Source organism: Bos mutus, chromosome 25 (assembly GCF_027580195.1).
Source record: "Bos mutus isolate GX-2022 chromosome 25, NWIPB_WYAK_1.1, whole genome shotgun sequence".
Classification (NCBI taxonomy): domain Eukaryota; kingdom Metazoa; phylum Chordata; class Mammalia; order Artiodactyla; family Bovidae; genus Bos; species Bos mutus.
Window position 1 is genome coordinate 22,766,015 of NC_091641.1, and position 17,937 is coordinate 22,783,951.

Here is a 17,937-nt window from a genome sequence, read left to right on the forward strand (position 1 = left end):
AACAACACATTAAAAAGATCATACACCATAACCAAGTGGGCTTTATTCCAGAGATGCAAGGATTCTTCAATATCCGCAAATCAATCAATGAAATACACCACATTAACAAATTGAAAAATAAAAACCATATGATTATCTCAATAGATGCAGAGAAAGCCTTTGACAAAATTCAACATCCATTTATGATAAAAGCTCTCCAGAAAGCAGGAATAGAAGGAACATACCTCAACATAATAAAAGCTATATATGACAAACCCACAGCAAACATTATCCTCAATGGTGAAAAATTGAAAGCATTTCCTCTAAAGTCAGGAACAAGACAAGGGTGCCCACTTTCACCATTACTATTCAACATAGTTTTGGAAGTTTTAGCCACAGCAATCAGAGCAGAAAAAGAAATAAAAGGAATCCAAATTGGAAAAGAAGAAGTAAAACTCTCACTGTTTGCAGATGACATGATCCTCTACATAGAAAACCCTAAAGACTCCACCAGAAAATTACTAGAACTAATCAATGACTATAGTAAAGTTGCAGGATATAAAATCAACACACAGAAATCCCTTGCATTCCTATACACTAATAATGAGAAAACAGAAAGAGAAGTTAAGGAAACAATTCCATTCACCATTGCAATGAAAAGAATAAAATACTTAGGAATATATCTACCTAAAGAAACTAAAGACCTATATACAGAAAACTATAAAACACTGGTGAAAGAAATCAAAGAGGACACTAATAGATGGAGAAATATACCATGTTCATGGATTGGAAGAATCAATATAGTGAAAATGAGCATACTACCCAAAGCAATTTATAGATTCAATGCAATCCCTATCAAGCTACCAACAGTATTCTTCACAGAGCTAGAACAAATAATTTCACAATTTGTATGGAAATACAAAAAACCTCGAATAGCCAAAGCAATCTTGAGAAAGAAGAATGGAACTGGAGGAATCAACCTGCCTGACTTCAGGCTCTACTACAAAGCCACAGTCATCAAGACAGTTTGGTACTGGCACAAAGACAGAAATATAGATCAATGGAACAAAATAGAAAGCCCAGAGATAAATCCACGCACATATGGACACCTTATCTTTGACAAAGGAGGCAAGAATATACAATGGATTAAAGACAATCTCTTTAACAAGTGGTGCTGGGAAAACTGGTCAACCACTTGTAAAAGAATGAAACTAGACCACTTTCTAACACCATACACAAAAATAAACTCAAAATGGATTAAAGATCTCAACGTAAGACCAGAAACTATAAAACTCCTAGAGGAGAACATAGGCAAAACACTCTCTGACATACATCACAGCAGGATCCTCTATGACCCACCTCCCAGAATATTGGAAATAAAAGCAAAAATAAACAAATGGGACCTAATTAAAATTAAAAGCTTCTGCATAACAAAGAAAACTCTAAGCAAGGTGAAAAAACAGCCTTCAGAATGGGAGAAAATAATAGCAAATGAAGCAACTGACAAACAACTAATTTCAAAAATATACAAGCAACTCCTACAGCTCAGTTCAAGAAAAATAAATGACCCAATCAAAAAATGGGCCAAAGAACTAGACATTTCTCCAAAGAAGACATACAGATGGCTAGCAAACACATGAAAAGATGCTCAACATCACTCATTATCAGGGAAATGCAAATCAAAACCACTATGAGGTACCATTTCACGCCAGTCAGAATGGCTGCAATCCAAAAGTCTACAAGTAATAAATGCTGGAGAGGGTGTGGAGAAAAGGGAACCCTCTTACACTGTTGGTGGGAATGCAAACTGGTACAACCACTATGGAGAACAGTGTGGAGATTCCTTAAAAAATTGGAAATAGAACTGCCTTATGATCCAGCAATCCCACTGCTTGGCATACACACTGAGGAAACCAGAACTGAAAGAGACACGTGTACCCCAATGTTCATCACAGCACTGTCTATAATAGCCAGGACATGGAAACAACCTAGATGTCCATCAGCAGATGAATGGATAAGAAAGCTGTGGTACATATACACAATGGAGTATTACTCAGCCATTAAAAAGAATACATTTGAATCAGTTCTAATGAGGTGGATGAAACTGGAGCCTATTATACAGAGTGAAGTAAGCCAGAAAGAAAAACACCAATACAGTATACTAACGCATATATATGGAATTTAGAAAGATGGTAACAATAACCCTGTGTACGAGACAGCAAAAGAAACACTGATGTATAGAACAGTCTTTTGGACTCTGTGGGAGAGGGAGAAGGTGAGATGATTTGGGGAATGGCATTGAGATATATATAATATTATATATGAAACGAGTCGCCATTCCAGGTTCGATGCACGATACTGGATGCTTGGTGCTGGTGCACTGGGACGACCCAGAGGGATGGTATGGGGAGGGAGGAAGGAGGAGGGTTCAGGATGGGGAACACATGTATGCCTGTGGTGGATTCATTTCGATATATGGCAGAACCAATACAATATTGTAAAGTTTAAAAATAAAATAAAATTAAAAAAAAAAAAAAAAAAAAAAAAAATTAAAGTCAGTGGACTAAATCCTCTTATCAAATGATATAGTGTAATAGATGGGATAAAAACCAAGAACTTACAATATGCTGCCTAGAAGAGATTCACTTCAGGGCAAAAACATGCATGCTGAAAGTGAGGGGATAGAAAAAGATGTTCCAAGCAAATGGAAATTACAGGAAAGCAGGGATAGCAATACACATATCAAAAAAAATAGACTTTAACACAAAGGACGTGAAGAAAGATAAAAAAGAACATTATATAATGATGAAGGAGCCAATACAAGAAGACCATACACTCATCAACATACATGCATATAGGTGCACCTTAAATATTTAAAATAAGTATAATAAATCCTAACAGACATAAAGAGAGGTGGACAATAATACAATAATAGTAGGAGAGTTTAATACCTCATTGACATCAATGGACAGATAATCTAGACAGAAAAGTAACAAGGCAACAGAGGTCCTAAATGACAAAATAGATCCTTTGGAGTTGATATCTACAGGGCACTACACAATCCCCCCAAAATATAACAAAAACCAGAATACAAATTCTTTTCAAGTGCAAATGAATGATCTAGGATAAATCACATACAACATCACAAAACAAGCTTCAACAAATTTAAAAGGATAGAAATTATTTCAAGCATTTTTGATGACCACAGTGCTGTGAAGCTAGAAATCAACCACAGAAAGTAAACAGGAGTAAAACAAACAGCTGGAGATCAAACATGCTACTAAGAAAACAAGAAGGTCAATGGTAAAATCAAAGAGGATATCAGAAAAAAAAAACTCAAGGAAATGAAAATACAACTTTACAACATCTATGAGATGTAGCAAAAGCACTTCTAATGGGGAATTTTATAGTGATTAAGGCTCTTCTCAAGAAGAAACATTTCAAATAAACAATATTATCCACCACCTAATGGAATTAGAAAAAGAAGAACAAACAAAACCTAAAGTTGGCAGAAGGGAGGAAATAATAAAGATGAGAAAGGAAATAGAATAGAGATTAAAAATATAAAAAAATCAATAAATCCAAGAATTGCTTGTTTGAAAAGATAAACAAAATTGATAAACTTCTGGCAGATCTCACCAAGAAGAAAAGAGGGAGGATTGAAATAAACAAAATAAGAAATGAAAGAGGAGAAGTAAAAACTGATACCATAGAAATACAAAAACATTTTTAAGAGTATATTACAAATAGTTATTTGGCAACAAATTAGATGATCTAGAACAAAGGGACAAGTTTATAGAAATATGTTGTTCTTGTTGCATAGCTGCTAAGTCATATCCAACTCTTTTACAACCCTATGGACTGTAGCCCTTCAAGCTCCTCTGTCCATGGGATTTTCCAGACAAGAATACCAGTGGGATGCCATTTCCTTCTCCAGGGGACCTTCCCAATCTAGGGATCAAGCCTGCATCTCATGCATTGGCAGGTGGATTCTTTACCACTGAGCCACCTTGGAAGCCCTTGTAGCAATATACAGCCTGCCAAAACTGAGTCAAGAAGAAACAGAAAATTTGAGCAGACCAATCATTAGAAATGAAACTGAATATGTAATTTAAAAACAATGGTCCAGGACCAGATGCCTTCACTGCAGAGTTCCACAAAACATATAAAAAGAGCTTACACCATCCTGCTTTAATTATTCCAAAAAATTGAAGAGGAAGGAACACTGCAAAATTATTTCCATGAAGCCACTGTCACTCTATTACCCAAAAGAGACAAAGAGACTATGCCTACACATTTGACAAGTACAAGTCAATATCTTTGATGAATATAAATGCAAATATCCTCTACAAAATATTGCAAACTGAATGTAACAGTACATAAAAAGAATCAAACATAATGATCAGTTGGACAATTCCAAGGTTCACAAGGATGGTTCAACACACACAAATCAATGTGATACACCACATTAACAAAAGGAAAGACAAAAATACATGGTCATCTCAGTAGACTCATAAAGAGCTTTTCATAAAATTCAACATCCATTCATGATAAGAACTTTCACCAAAGTGGATATAGAGGGAACATATCTCAACAAAGTAAAAGCCATTTATGACAAACCCACTGTCAACATAATATTCTATGGTAAAAAGCAGAAAACTTCTTCACTAAATTCGGGAAAAAGACAAGGATGCCCATTCTCACCATTCTGTTCAATATGGTATTAGAAGTAGTAGCTGCAGCAATCAAACAGGAAAAGAAAATGAAATACAACCCCATTGGAAGGGAGAAGTAAAATGGAACTATTGATAGATGACATGATACACTATAAAGAGAAACATAGAGTCTCCACATAAAATCTATTAGAACTAATAAAATAATTCAGCAAGGTAGCAGGATACAAGATGAATATACAGAAATCCTTTGATTTCATTATGCCAATATGTAAATATCAGAAAGAAGAGGAAAAAGCCAATCCATTTAAAAGTCTAACCCTAAAATCTAGGAAATAGCCTAATAAAGAATGTGAAAGATCTATACACTGAAAACTGTAAAACATTGATAAAGGAAATCCAAGAAGATTCCAAAAAATGGAAAACTATTACATGTTTTTGATTTGAAGAATTAATATTCTTAAAATGGCCATACTACCCAAAGGAATCTACAGATTAATGCAATCCCTATCAAAATGCTGATGATACTTGTCACAACCAGAATAATCTTAACATTTGTATGGAACCACAAAACATCCAAAATTGACAAAGAAATCCTGAGAAAATAAGAACAAAGCTGAAGGCATAACCCTTCTATACTTCAGACATAACTAAGCTACAGTAATCAAAACAGCATGGTATTGGCACAATAACAGACATTTAGATTAATGCAACAGAATAGAGTCAATTATGATAAAGGGAGCAAGAATATACAATGGAGAAAAGAGAGTTTCATCAACAAATGGTGCTGAGAATACTGGACAGCTACATGCAAATCAATAAAATCAGAACACTCCTTCACATCATATACAAAAATAAACTTGAAATGGTTTATACATAAATATAAGACATGACATCATAAAACTATAAGAAAAGAATGTGAAAATTTTTTTCTGACATGAATCATAGCCATATATTCTTAGTCTGTCTCCAAAGAGAAAATAAATAGAAACAAAATGAGCAAATGGGAGCTAGTCAAACTTAAGGCAGACCATTCGGTATCACAGTAATCCAAGTCTATGCCCCAACCATTTCAGCTGAAGAGGCTGAAGTTGAATGGCTCTGTGAAGACCTAAAACACTCCAACACCACAGTTCAAAAGTATCAGTTCTTCGATGCTCAGTTTTCTTTATGGACCAACTCTCACAGCCTATGGCTGTGACTACTTTTCCATGATTGCTGGAAAAGACTTAGCTTTAACTAGATGGACCTTTGTTGGCCATGAAATGTCTCTGCTTTTTAATATGCTGTCTAGGTTGATCATAGCTTTTATTTCAAGGAGGAAGCATCTTTTAATTTCATGGCTGCAATCACCATCTGCAGTGATTTCAGAGCCAAAAAGATAAAGTCTGTCACTGTTTCCATTGTTTCCCCATCTATTTGCCATGAAGTGATGGGACCAGATGCCATGATCTTAGTTTTTTGAATGTTGACTTTTAAGCCAGCTTTTTCACTCTCCTCTTTCACTTTCATCAAGAGGCTCTTCACTTCCTCTTTGCTTTCTGCTATAAGGGTGGTGTCATCTGCATCCCTGAAGTTATTGATTTTTTTTCCCTGGCAATCTTGATTCCAGCTTGTGCTTCTTCCAGCCCAGCATTTCACGTAATGTACTCTGCATATAAGTTAAATAAGCAGAGTGACAATATACAGCCTTGATGTACTTTCCCAATTTGGAACCAGTCTGCTGTTCTATGTCAGGTTCTAATTGTTGCTTCTTGACCTGCATATAGATTTCTCAGGAGGCAGGTAAGTTGGTCTGGTATTCCCATCTCTTCAACATTGTTTCACAGTTTATTGTGATCCACACAGTCAAAGGCTTCGGTGCAGTCAATAAAGCAGAAGTAAAAAACAGGAATTCCCTTGCTTTTTCTAGTTCTTTGTATATGCTGTGTAACATTTTTTTTATTAAATGTGTTTTTGCAAATATTTTCTTCCATTCTGTGTCTTGTCTTCTAATTCCCTTGAAATTGCCAAACACAGAACAAAAATATAATTTCATTGAAGTCCAGCTTTTCAGTTATTCCTGTCATGAAAAGTGCTGTTGGTGCTGTAATTTAAATGTCATTGCCAACTTAAGGTCAGCCAGTTTTCAGTCCTATGTTATCTTCTAGGAGATTTATAGTTTTTTGTTTGAATTTTAGGCTTATCACACATTTTAAGCATCTAGGTTATTTTCTTTGCATGTGGATGTCTGATTGTTCATTCCATCACCATTTGTTGAAAAGTATCTTTTCTCCATTGCTTTTCCTTCCCTGTCAAAGATCAGGTGACGATATGTATATATATATTTCTGGGTTCTCTGCTTTGTTCTGTTGTTCTATTTTTATATTCTTTTACTAATACTACACCATCTTGATTATAGTAGTTTTATAGTAAGTCTTAGAGTTGGTTTCTGTCAGTCTTCTAACTTTATTCTTTTCTTTCAATATTGTGTTGATTAATTTGAATAAACTTTTTATAAACTTTGGGATCAATTTGTTGATACCCACAAAATAACTTACAGAGATTTTGACTAGAATTACACTGAACCTATAGATCAAGTTGGGAAGAACTGACTCCTTGACAGTATTGAGTCTTCCTATTCATAAAAATGGATTATCTTCACATTTATTTAGCATCTTGATTTCATTCGTTAGAATTTTGGAGTTTTACTCATATCAAACTTGTATGTATTTTATTAACTTTATACCTAAGTAATTTGCTTTGGGCAATACTAATGTAAATAGCATGTGCTTGTAATTTTAAACTATATTTACTAATTGTTGATATATAGAAAAGTTATTGACTTTTATATCAAATTTGTATCCTGCGACCTTGCTACAATCACTTACTAGTTCTAGAAGGATTTTTGTTTGTTTGTTTGTTTTGGTAAATTCTTTTGGGCGGTATGCAAAAGATGATTGTATTATCTGCAAAGAGTTTTATTCCTTTCTTCCTAATGTATGTACATTTCTTTGTCTCGTGTTATTGCATTAGCTAGGACTTCCAGCATGATGTTGAAAGCAGTGGAGAGAAAGGACTTCCTTTCCTTGTTCCTGATCTTAACGGGAAAGCTTTGAGTTTCTCACCATTATGTATGATGTAGGCTGTTAGGATTTTGTTCATTAGAAAGTTGAAGAAGTTCCCCTCTATTCATCTTCTTTTGAGAATGCCAATTAGTTTGCTTCAAGATAATATCAAGCTGCTAACTACAACTTGAAAGAAGATGAAATTGGCATAGTCCCTGGAAGTTTATCATAAGTATTCTTATTTTCCTCTTCCCTTAATCAAGATAAACATCCCAAGTACAATTAATATTTTCTTTCTCCTTTTGGAAACTAGCTTGCTTAGCTGTTATGGTCAAATTGCCTGTTTCCTGTAGTTTCTAGGGCTTCTGAATGCAAGGTCTGCCACATAGGCCACTTTTTTCTTATAATCTCAGCAAATCAGTTGAACAAAGTTTGTGCAAATAGCTTATCATTTCTTGTCACTGCTTAACACCAGACTGTAAGAAATAGAAATAAAGATACCAAGACAAACTAAATGCAAGCCAAATTATATGACTTCCCTCTGTGCAGACAGTGAAATCTTTAGGAAGTAATTTTTTTTTCTTTTTTTTTTACCATTACTTGTCAAATGACAGCTGCACACAATCTATTTGTCAAGTCAGGGGAAACTTTAAAAAGTAATATTGATTTCTTATAACCCCAAACTATTATCTAACATTCTCTGGATCCATACCTGTCTGTGTACTCCTTGGGTAGGACAAACGATAATTCAGCTGCAACATTGTTCTCCAATCTGGCTTCTGGTATGTGATATTTAATCAGTTCGGAGATTTCTTGAACATCACAGTGACGATCCTTTACAATAATTAAGTGGTATCCCACACCTGAAAAAGTCCATTTAAAAGGTCAAAATTTTTTAAATGCAATCTGCCCCAATCAAACACATAAATATACTCTACCAACAGAAAGCACAGGATCTTGCTTGTTTCAAATTTCATTTTTACAAGGCATCAATACTGTGTTTAAGAGCAAGTGATCTTTAATTTTTGAGATTTACTGGTTTCATATTTTTACTAAAATTTAAACCTGTTAATTTTTATGCGCTGAGAGTTGGGAGGAGAATGGATTCATGTATATGTATGCCTGCATCCCTTCGTTGTTCACTTGAAAATATCTTAACATTGTTAATCACTTATACTCCAATACAAAAGAAAAAGTTTAAACATTTTTCTATTGTTTTATATATTTAAAAATTTTCTTCCTTCTGTCATTCTTTCCATACTTAATGTTCAATGATCACATTTCAGGTACATGCCATTAAAGTGGAAACTTTTACTTCCCCAAATTAATGAATGAAAACATCAAAATTTCACCTCACTGTACTAGGAACTCTTCCCTTCATTATGTGACAATGGGCTACACGGACTATTGTCACCAAGTGTCTCCGACCCTTTTAGGATTTTACATATACATACATACATCCACACACACATTTATGTATATGAAAGTGAAAGTGAAGTCGCTCAGTCGTGCCTGACTCTTTGCGACCCCATGGATAGTAGCCTGCACCAAGCTCCTCTGTCCATGGGATTTTCAAGGCAAGAGTACTGGAGTGGGTTGCCATTTCCTTCTCCAGAGAATCTTCTCAACCCAGGGATCGAACCCAGGTCTCTCACATTGTAGACAGACACTTTACTGTCTGGGCCACCGGAGTATAGACACACATAATTATTTTACCTGTCATATTCTTATTTTAGCATTCATTACTTTAGGCTATCTTTCTATTATATTCTTGAATGGGGCTTCTGAATTTCATATTTCAAAATTTGTCTTATACATGCATTCACACATCAAATGCAAACCACTCTTGCTGTTTTCAATGTCCTGTCCATCAAACTTAATTTCTCACTGATTCTCCCCCAGACTGTTGATGCCAGCTGACTTCTTCTTTGTCCCAGGGGAAAAAAGGTGCATTTTTATCCTCATACTTTTATTACTTACTTATATCGTTTTCTAAAATAGAGGTGTTCTTTCCTTCATTGCCTTTTTAAGGTCAATAACTAAAAGCATTAATATACTTAGGTTAATTAATTTTGTTCCTACAACTAATCTGCTATAGGAATATTAACTTATATGTTCCCATCTGCAAGTGAAAAAACATTTAAAAGTATGAGTCCCTTTATTTCTGATATTAACCAAATATACTGCTTAAAACTCAACTCAATATCCTCTTTCAGATAGAGTAAAGGGAAAATGGTCACATCTTAGAGTGCAAAACAAGGGCTTTGTTGTTAGAAGAACCCAGGTCCAAAACTCTGCCACTTAACTGCATGATTGACTCAGACTTCAGAATAAGCAGCAGTTTTCTGCTCCATAAAAATGGTGAGGTTATGAAGAGGAGATGAGATAAATGTGTGTAAACATTAAATGTAACTCACTCAAAATAAATATGAGTTGAATGAATGAATTCAAACACCAAATTAATGATTAATGGAATAATGTCAGTCTTAACTATTCTCATTGATTTGTATGCTCCAATTCTGAAGCCCTGATACACTTACTGGTTTGAACCTTGTAATATCGGAACTCAGTTACATATGATATTATGGCTCATTTTTAATGTACTAGTCTTACTGACTAATCAGAGTATATTCTTATTAAAATCAAGATTGTTTTATTTCACTATTCATTCATATCCTATTCAATAAATTCCTATTGATCAACTATCACATTTCAAGATGATTTCATAAAAATAAACTAGAAAGTATTTAGCTAATTACACCAGAGGGGAGTGATGCTGATTTGGCAATGGAGAAAAAAGGGTCAGAGATACTGAGTCACTCACTTTCTCCCCTACAAGTTATCAGTCTATGAACCAAATACCTTGGAAGCATTACTTCATTCCAACAAAAACTAACTTCAGTGGAAGCCAGGTGAGAGAAAGAAACATGACTTTTTTGAGGTCAATAAAAGAATGAGTTTTCTAAGTTAGAATATACTCATCGTATCATAATGAAAAATAATAGGGATAGATAGATAAACTACAAATAGCCAATTTAAATAGTTTAGATTTAATGCAATAGGACACAAGAAGTTCTGTGTAGAGGAACAAAAATGATAATAAAATTATGTTAGAGAATGTTATTCAGGCATTAGCATCCAAACAGTGATCAAAGGGAGACAGACCATAAACTTTTTTCAGGAAAATTGTAGAGCCACAGCACTGCAGAGTACCCTTCGCCATGATAGCTATACGGTCACCCAGGACATCAGCTTCATCCATGTGGTGGGTTGTCAGTAAGACGGTACGATTCTCTTTATGCTTCTGAAGGACATCCCAGGTGAATCTCCTTGAGACTGGGTCCATGCCAGATGTTGGCTCATCAAGTATCACCACCTACAGATCAGAAGAACAGTTCCATGATCATATTTAATTCATGTTATGCTCTTTATGTGATAACTTACTATTTTACATGGGGGACATATGCAAGCTAAAATACATAATCTAGACTATATTAAGAACTTTGAAAAATTAACAATAAATTAAAACCCCATAACCATATTATATAAACTGGATCAATGATGGAAATACCCTCTGATGGGTAGCCCACTCCACTATTCTTGCCTGGAGAATCCCATGGACGGAGGAGCTTGGTGGGCTACAGTCCACGGGTCGCAAAGAGTCGGACATGACTGAGCGACTTCACTTTCACTTTCTAGAGAGTTAGATTCATATCAGCTCATAGGTTTGTGTCAGCTCAGTTTTATACATTAGCTGGGATAGGGACCCATGTTAGTGGTTCTTTACCTTGGAGCCTCCTATAAGTGCTATAATAATGGAGAGTTTACGCTTCATTCCTCCACTCAGTGACTTTGCAAGGGCATCATGCTTTTCTATCAGGCCAAAAGATATCAGCATTTTGTTAATTTCTTTAGATTGTATTTCTGGAGGTACTCCTTTTATCTAAAAGAGAAGCCAAAGTTTACATGGTGCTTCCAACTTTGTCTTTAGAAAAATTCTTTCATCAGGATTTTTCTTACAGAGTTATTTAGACATGAGCTTTTCCTTCTCTTTGCCCCCCTTTATAGTTAAGGAACAATGTCTCCAAAAAATGAATTTCCACTACATAAAGATAAAGATGTTGGTTCTTTGTCACACTGCCTGAAGCATATGAAAAGAGTGGAAAAAAAGACTATATCTCTGGCTCACCACACAGTAGAAATAGAGATGTTCTGAGACTGTCAAGTGATGGAACAATATGTCATCCTGGGGGCACAAGCCCAAGCTTTTCCTGACTTGAACCATATCTTTCGAGATATCATATCCACTAATATACACCTTTCCACTGGTAGGACGATAGAGACCTAGAATTAAGCATAAGACATGACAGAAACTTAGTTTCAGTGAGAGAACCTGAGAATACACTGTTCATTAGCACCTCCTTAATAGTCTATTTGTAGACTATTTGAAAGAATTATGAGTACCTCTTACAAAGAAAGTGACCTGGCACCTTCTGGTAATGGGGAAAACTTTTAAAAAATCTATGCATTCTGGTTTCTAATGAGTATAAAAATATTAATTGAGTAATAAAAAATACTTTGAAGAATTTTCTGTTTCAGGGTTCTATGCTACTGTCTGTTTGACAACATAGGCAAACCACAGTATAATCTTACCAGCTTGTGATTCACCCAACCTGGCATTTTGCATGATGTACTCTTCATAGAAGTTAAATAAGCAGGGTGGCAATATACAGACTTGTTATATTCCCTCCCCAACTTTGAACCAGTCATTTGTTCTATGTCCAGTTCTAACTGTTGCTTCTTGACCCACATACAGGATTCTCAGGAGAAAGATAGTGTGATCTGGTACTCACATCACTTTAAGAACTTTGCACAGTTTTTTGTGATCCACACAAAGTCTTTAGCGTAGTCACTGTAGCAGAAGTAGATGTTTTTTTGAACCCCCTTACTTTCTCCATGATCCAACGGATATTGGCAATTTGATTTATGGTTCCTCTGCATCTTTGAAATAAGCTTGCATATGTGTAAGTTTTCAATTCATGTACTGCTGAAGTCTAGCTGGAAAGATTTTGAGCATAACTTTACTAGCCTATGAAATGAGCGCAACTGTACTGTAGTTCGAACATTCTCTGGCATTGTCTTTCTTTGCGATTAGAATGAAAATGACCTTTTCCAGTCCTGTGATCACTGCTGACTTTTCCAAATTTGCTGGCATATTGAAAGCAGCACTTTAACAGCATCATCTTCTAGGATTTTAAATAGCTCAGATGGAATTCCATCACTTCCGTTGGTTTATTCATGGTAATGCTTCCTAAGGTCCACTTCACACTCCAGGATGTCTGGCTCTAGGTGATTAACCACACCACTATGGTTATCAGGATCATTAAGACCTTTCTTGTAGAGTTCCTATGTGTATTCTTGCCAACTCTTCTTAACCTCTTCTGCTCTTGTTAGTTCCTCACTATTTATGTCCTTTATCATGCCTATCCTTGCATGAAATGTTCCCTTGATACCTCCAATTTTCTTCAAGAGATCTATAGTCTTTCCCGTTCTATTGTTTTCCTCCACTTCTTTGCATTGTTCATTTCAGAAGGCCTTGTTATCTCTCCTTGCTATTCTCTGAATCTCTATTTAGTTGGGTAGGTCTTTCCCTTTTCTCTTTATCTTTGCTTCTCTTTTTCCTCAGCTATTTTTAAAGCTTATTCAGACAACCACTTTGCTTTCTTGCATTTCTTTTTGTTTGGAATGATTTTGGTCACTGCATCCTGTACAATATTAAAAATGTCCATCCATAGTTCTTCAGGCTCTTTGTCTACCAGATCTAATCCCTTGAATATACTTGCCACTCCACTGTGTAGTTGCACAATATCATAAAAGTACCACATGCTACTAAGCTGGAAACTTTAAATTGAATAATTTTATGTTATATGAATTTTGCCTCAACTAAAAATTATCATTCAAAAAAATTACAAGACATAACCCTTGGGCTTCGAGCTACTTTTCATTGAGGAAACAGGTGTCTCAACAACTGTGATACATGATACAATTAATTCATTCTGCAAGTATTTACTGAAAACTTACTGTGTAAGAAATTACTCTAATCCTTTGGGACATAGTTACCAAACAGAGGTAAGGGTGATTAATTCTGGTTGATGTGATCAGGAAGCAGCTTTTGAGCTGAATCTTTATGAATGAGTAGAAAATTTCAAAAGGGAAGTGGTGGTTTAGGCATTCCTGGTAAGGAAAAGGGAATGTGCATATACACATGAGGAAGTGCATAATATATGTTCTGAGATATCGAATGCATTGGTTTCCAATGGCTGCTGTAGCAAATTACCACAGAGTTAGTGTTAAAACAAAAGAAATATACTCCATTACAGTTCTGGAGACTGGAAGTCTGAAATCAGTATTACTGGGGTGAAACTGAGGTGTCAGCAGGGCCTCACCCTCAACAGAGACTCTGAGGGAAAAATCCATTTCTTGTCTTTTTCAGATTATGGTGGCTGCTAATATTTCTTAACCTGTGAAGCAACACTCCGGTTATCTGGGTCCAACATCACATTGCCTACTCTCTTCTCTTCTATTCTTCTGCCTATCTAAAATCTCCCTCTGTCTTTTACTTATGAGGACACTAGAGATTTCATTTAGGATTCAGCCAGATAAACCAGGATTATCTCATTTTTATATATATATATATATATATATATATATATATATATAGCCCGGTGTCACACACCCCAACAAGCTTCTTGGCACAGAACTATCCAACCCCATGCAGGGATCCGTCTTACCGGGAAAAACCCTACTTGCCCATGACACTTGGGACCTTCAGGGTACCTGGATTGCTGATTCTTGATCTTCCTAAGAAATATTGTGGAGCAAATCCATTTTTATTTAGGATTCATTTCATCATTTATGATTTGGTTTTGTGGGTATCTTTTTTTTTTTGGTAAGTAAACAAAAACTAATTAAACAAGGTCTGCTGAAGTTGTGAATTGAACCATGCTTGACTTTTCAGTGAGGAAGAGACAGACCACTTCACTGCCCTGCCTCCTCACAAGGGTCAGGGTCCTACCTTTTTCCTCCCAGACAGAAAGTGGAAGCCACCTTGGCTGGAGCAGCCCACCACACCAAGCAGACCCCAGGGATTTGTTGTTGTCTTTCTGGCCAGGTCTGTGCCCAATACATCAGCTTCTCCACACTACATGTTGGGCATAGACCTGGCCAGAACACATGGGAAGGAGACCATTATCTTCGGGGACCACTGTCACAAAATGTAAAGCATGGAATATGTTCTAAGATGAAATATATAAAATTATTTAATAAGTGGCAGTTGATATACTGAAGACAACAATAACAATATTCACTAATAATTATGTGGAATTAATTAGGAAGTAATGATTAAGAGCTTTAACTAAGTTTCAGAAGTATTTCAAAGATAGAAGTTAACAAAGAATTGTTGTTTTCCATCATTTCTTTCCTCACAGATAAGGCTACTTACAGTTGACCTAAACTGGGAAATTCATCCTTGCTCCAACCTTTCACTTGACACTCTGGTATCATTTTGGTCATTCCTATTCTCTCTCTGTCTCTGTTCTCTAGCCATATAATATTCCCTACTTTCTTACTTCCTGGCCCTGAATATCCTTAGAATACGCATCTCCCCTTTCTTTCATGATTCATTACACCTTGTACCAATCTCAAATTAGATTTTATTTCCCCTTTGCTCATAGACCTTGCCCGCAGTGTTAGATCAAGGTGACAGGACAACACCCAACACTCAAGCTTTATTTTTAACTTCTTGAGATGTTATAAAATTCCTATTTACTCATCAAATCCTTGCTCAACTATAAGATCTTTGAAGGCGAGGACTTTTTGCTCAACACTGCATTCTTAGTTTTCACCCAAATATCTGGCATATTAATGTATACTAATGATATGAGTAAAGTTTTGCCTCATCTGTAATTTAGTGAATCACTTGAGTAATGAGAACACTTTCTGGGATAATAGTGAAGTCATCTATCTTAATAGGCAACAGGATTATTCAGAGGTATGCGTAGGTCAAAATGCAGCAAATGAATACTTAAAATTTAAGCATTTTTTAATTAAAATTTTATTCCCCCCCAAAATTCTAGTTAATGATATGCATTCTAAATTATTTATTAAGAAGCACCTTAATATCTAAAATTAATTTTCAGATGCATAAAAATGGGATCAATAGATCTGTGACAAATATATAAAATGGTAAAATATAGGCAGTGGGTGTAAGGGTGGTCACTGAAAATCTTTCAACTTGGATGTAAGTAGAAATTTTCTTATTAAATATAAAAGTATATTCATAAGAATATATACTACACATTATACAATGAAACAATGTACATCAAACAAATTAGAATGGTTTCCTATGAAGGGACAAGGGAACAGAGGAAAGTAATATAAAAGGAAATTTAAAAGAATAAATAAGTGAAAGTAGAAAGGCTCTCTAGTCTTTGCATTGACCAATGACGATGGTGCACTACAAAGTGAGAAGTGGGATGCGCCTGAGAAACAAAAATAAACATTGATTTTTAAGCTTAATAATAAATGATTTATACTTTGTAAAGAGAGCAGATTAATAAACAGCCATATGTATCATTTAAGTAACAATGTCAATGTCAAGAAGAGTACACAAAAGCTTCAAAGCTTAATCCACAGTATCTGTGTCAAAAGTAACCATGAATATTTACCTGTGAGGATAGATAAGGTAGTAGTCTTCCCTGCTCCATTATGACCGAGAAGGACAGTGATTTGCCCTTCATATAAATTCAAAGACAAGTCTTGAACTGCTAGTACAGTCATATTTTGCAATGTGAATTCCTGTGAAAAGAAAAAAACCCCACAAACCTTATATCTATTACTATTACTTATAAAGGGTATGCATTTATATCAATTATCTATAGAATAAGAAAATAAGAGACCATTAATCTCAAAAGGTAAAATCAAAGTATAAAAGAAAAAAATCATGAACAATTATATCTGGAAGCAAAATGTGGATAGAAGTTCAAAGTAGGTCCATAAGACTTTTTCTGAACAATTTTGTGGAGACCCACTTTGATCCATTTACTGTCATGAAGCTGATATATTACAATCTGCTCCAGTCAATGTCTTTCTGCTAAATTTCTAAACTTACTGCAAAAAGTCGTTATATGTGGTTGTCCTATAAGCACTTCAAACTCTACTAATTAGTTCAGTCGCTCAGCTGTGTCAAACTCTTTGCAACCCCATGGACTACGGCACGCCAGGCTTCCCTGTCCATCACCAACTCCCAGAGCTTGCTCACACTCATGTCCATCGAATCGGTGATGCCATCCAATCATCTCATCCTCTGTTGTCCCCTTCTCCTCCTTTCAATCTTTCCCAGCATCAGCATCTTTTCAAATGAGTCAGTTCTTTGCATCACAGGACCAAAATATTGCAGCTTCAGCCTCAGCATCAGTCCTTCCAAAGAATATTCAGGACTGATTTCCTTTAGGATAGACTGGTTGGATCTCCTTGCAGTCCAAGGGACTCTCAAGAGTCTTCTTCAACACCACAGCTCAAAAGCATCAATTCTTTGGCACTCAGTTATCTTTATAGTCCAACTCTCACATCCATACACGACTACTGGAGAAACCACAGCTTTGACTAGATGGATCTTTGTCTGCAAAGTAATGTCTCTGCTTCTTAATATGCTGTCTAGGTTGGTCATAGCTTTTCTTCCAAGAAGCAAGCTTCTTTCAATTTCACGGCTGCAGTCACTATCTGCAGTGATTTCGGAGCCCAAGAAAATAAAGTCTGCCACTGTTTCCATTGTTTCCCCATCTATTTCCCATGAAGTGATGGGACTGGATGCCATGATCTTAGTTTTTTGAATGTTGAGTTTTAAGTCAGCTTTTTCACTCTCCTCTTTCACTTTTATCAAGAGGCTCTTTAATTCTTCTTTGCTTTCTGCCATAAGGGTGGTGTCATCTGCATAACTGAGGTTATTGATACTTCTCCTGGAAATCTTGATTCCAGCTTGTGCTTCACCCAGCCCAGCATTTACCATGATGTACTCTGCATATAAGTTAAATAAGCAGGATAGCAACATACAGCCTTGATGTACTCCTTTCTCAATTTGGAACCAGTCTGTTGTTCCATGTCCAGTTTTAACTGTTGCTTCTTGACCTACATGCAGATTTCTCAGGAGGCAGGTAAGGTGGTCTGGTATTCTCATCTCT

The 17,937-nt window shown here is 35.7% G+C and overlaps 1 protein-coding gene across 1 annotated transcript in view; it reads right to left on the minus strand.

Annotated features, from left to right (window-relative positions):
* The window catches only part of LOC102264932 (phospholipid-transporting ATPase ABCA3), a 214,901-nt gene that overhangs the window by 128,187 nt on the left and 68,777 nt on the right, over positions 1-17,937 (minus strand). The window contains exons 8-12 of the mRNA XM_070362575.1: positions 16,426-16,555; positions 11,889-12,043; positions 11,487-11,642; positions 10,865-11,075; positions 8,412-8,562 (exon numbers count right to left, since the gene is read on the minus strand). Coding sequence (XP_070218676.1) covers positions 8,412-8,562; positions 10,865-11,075; positions 11,487-11,642; positions 11,889-12,043; positions 16,426-16,555 — 803 coding nt within the window. The remainder of the gene's footprint in view (positions 1-8,411; positions 8,563-10,864; positions 11,076-11,486; positions 11,643-11,888; positions 12,044-16,425; positions 16,556-17,937) is intronic.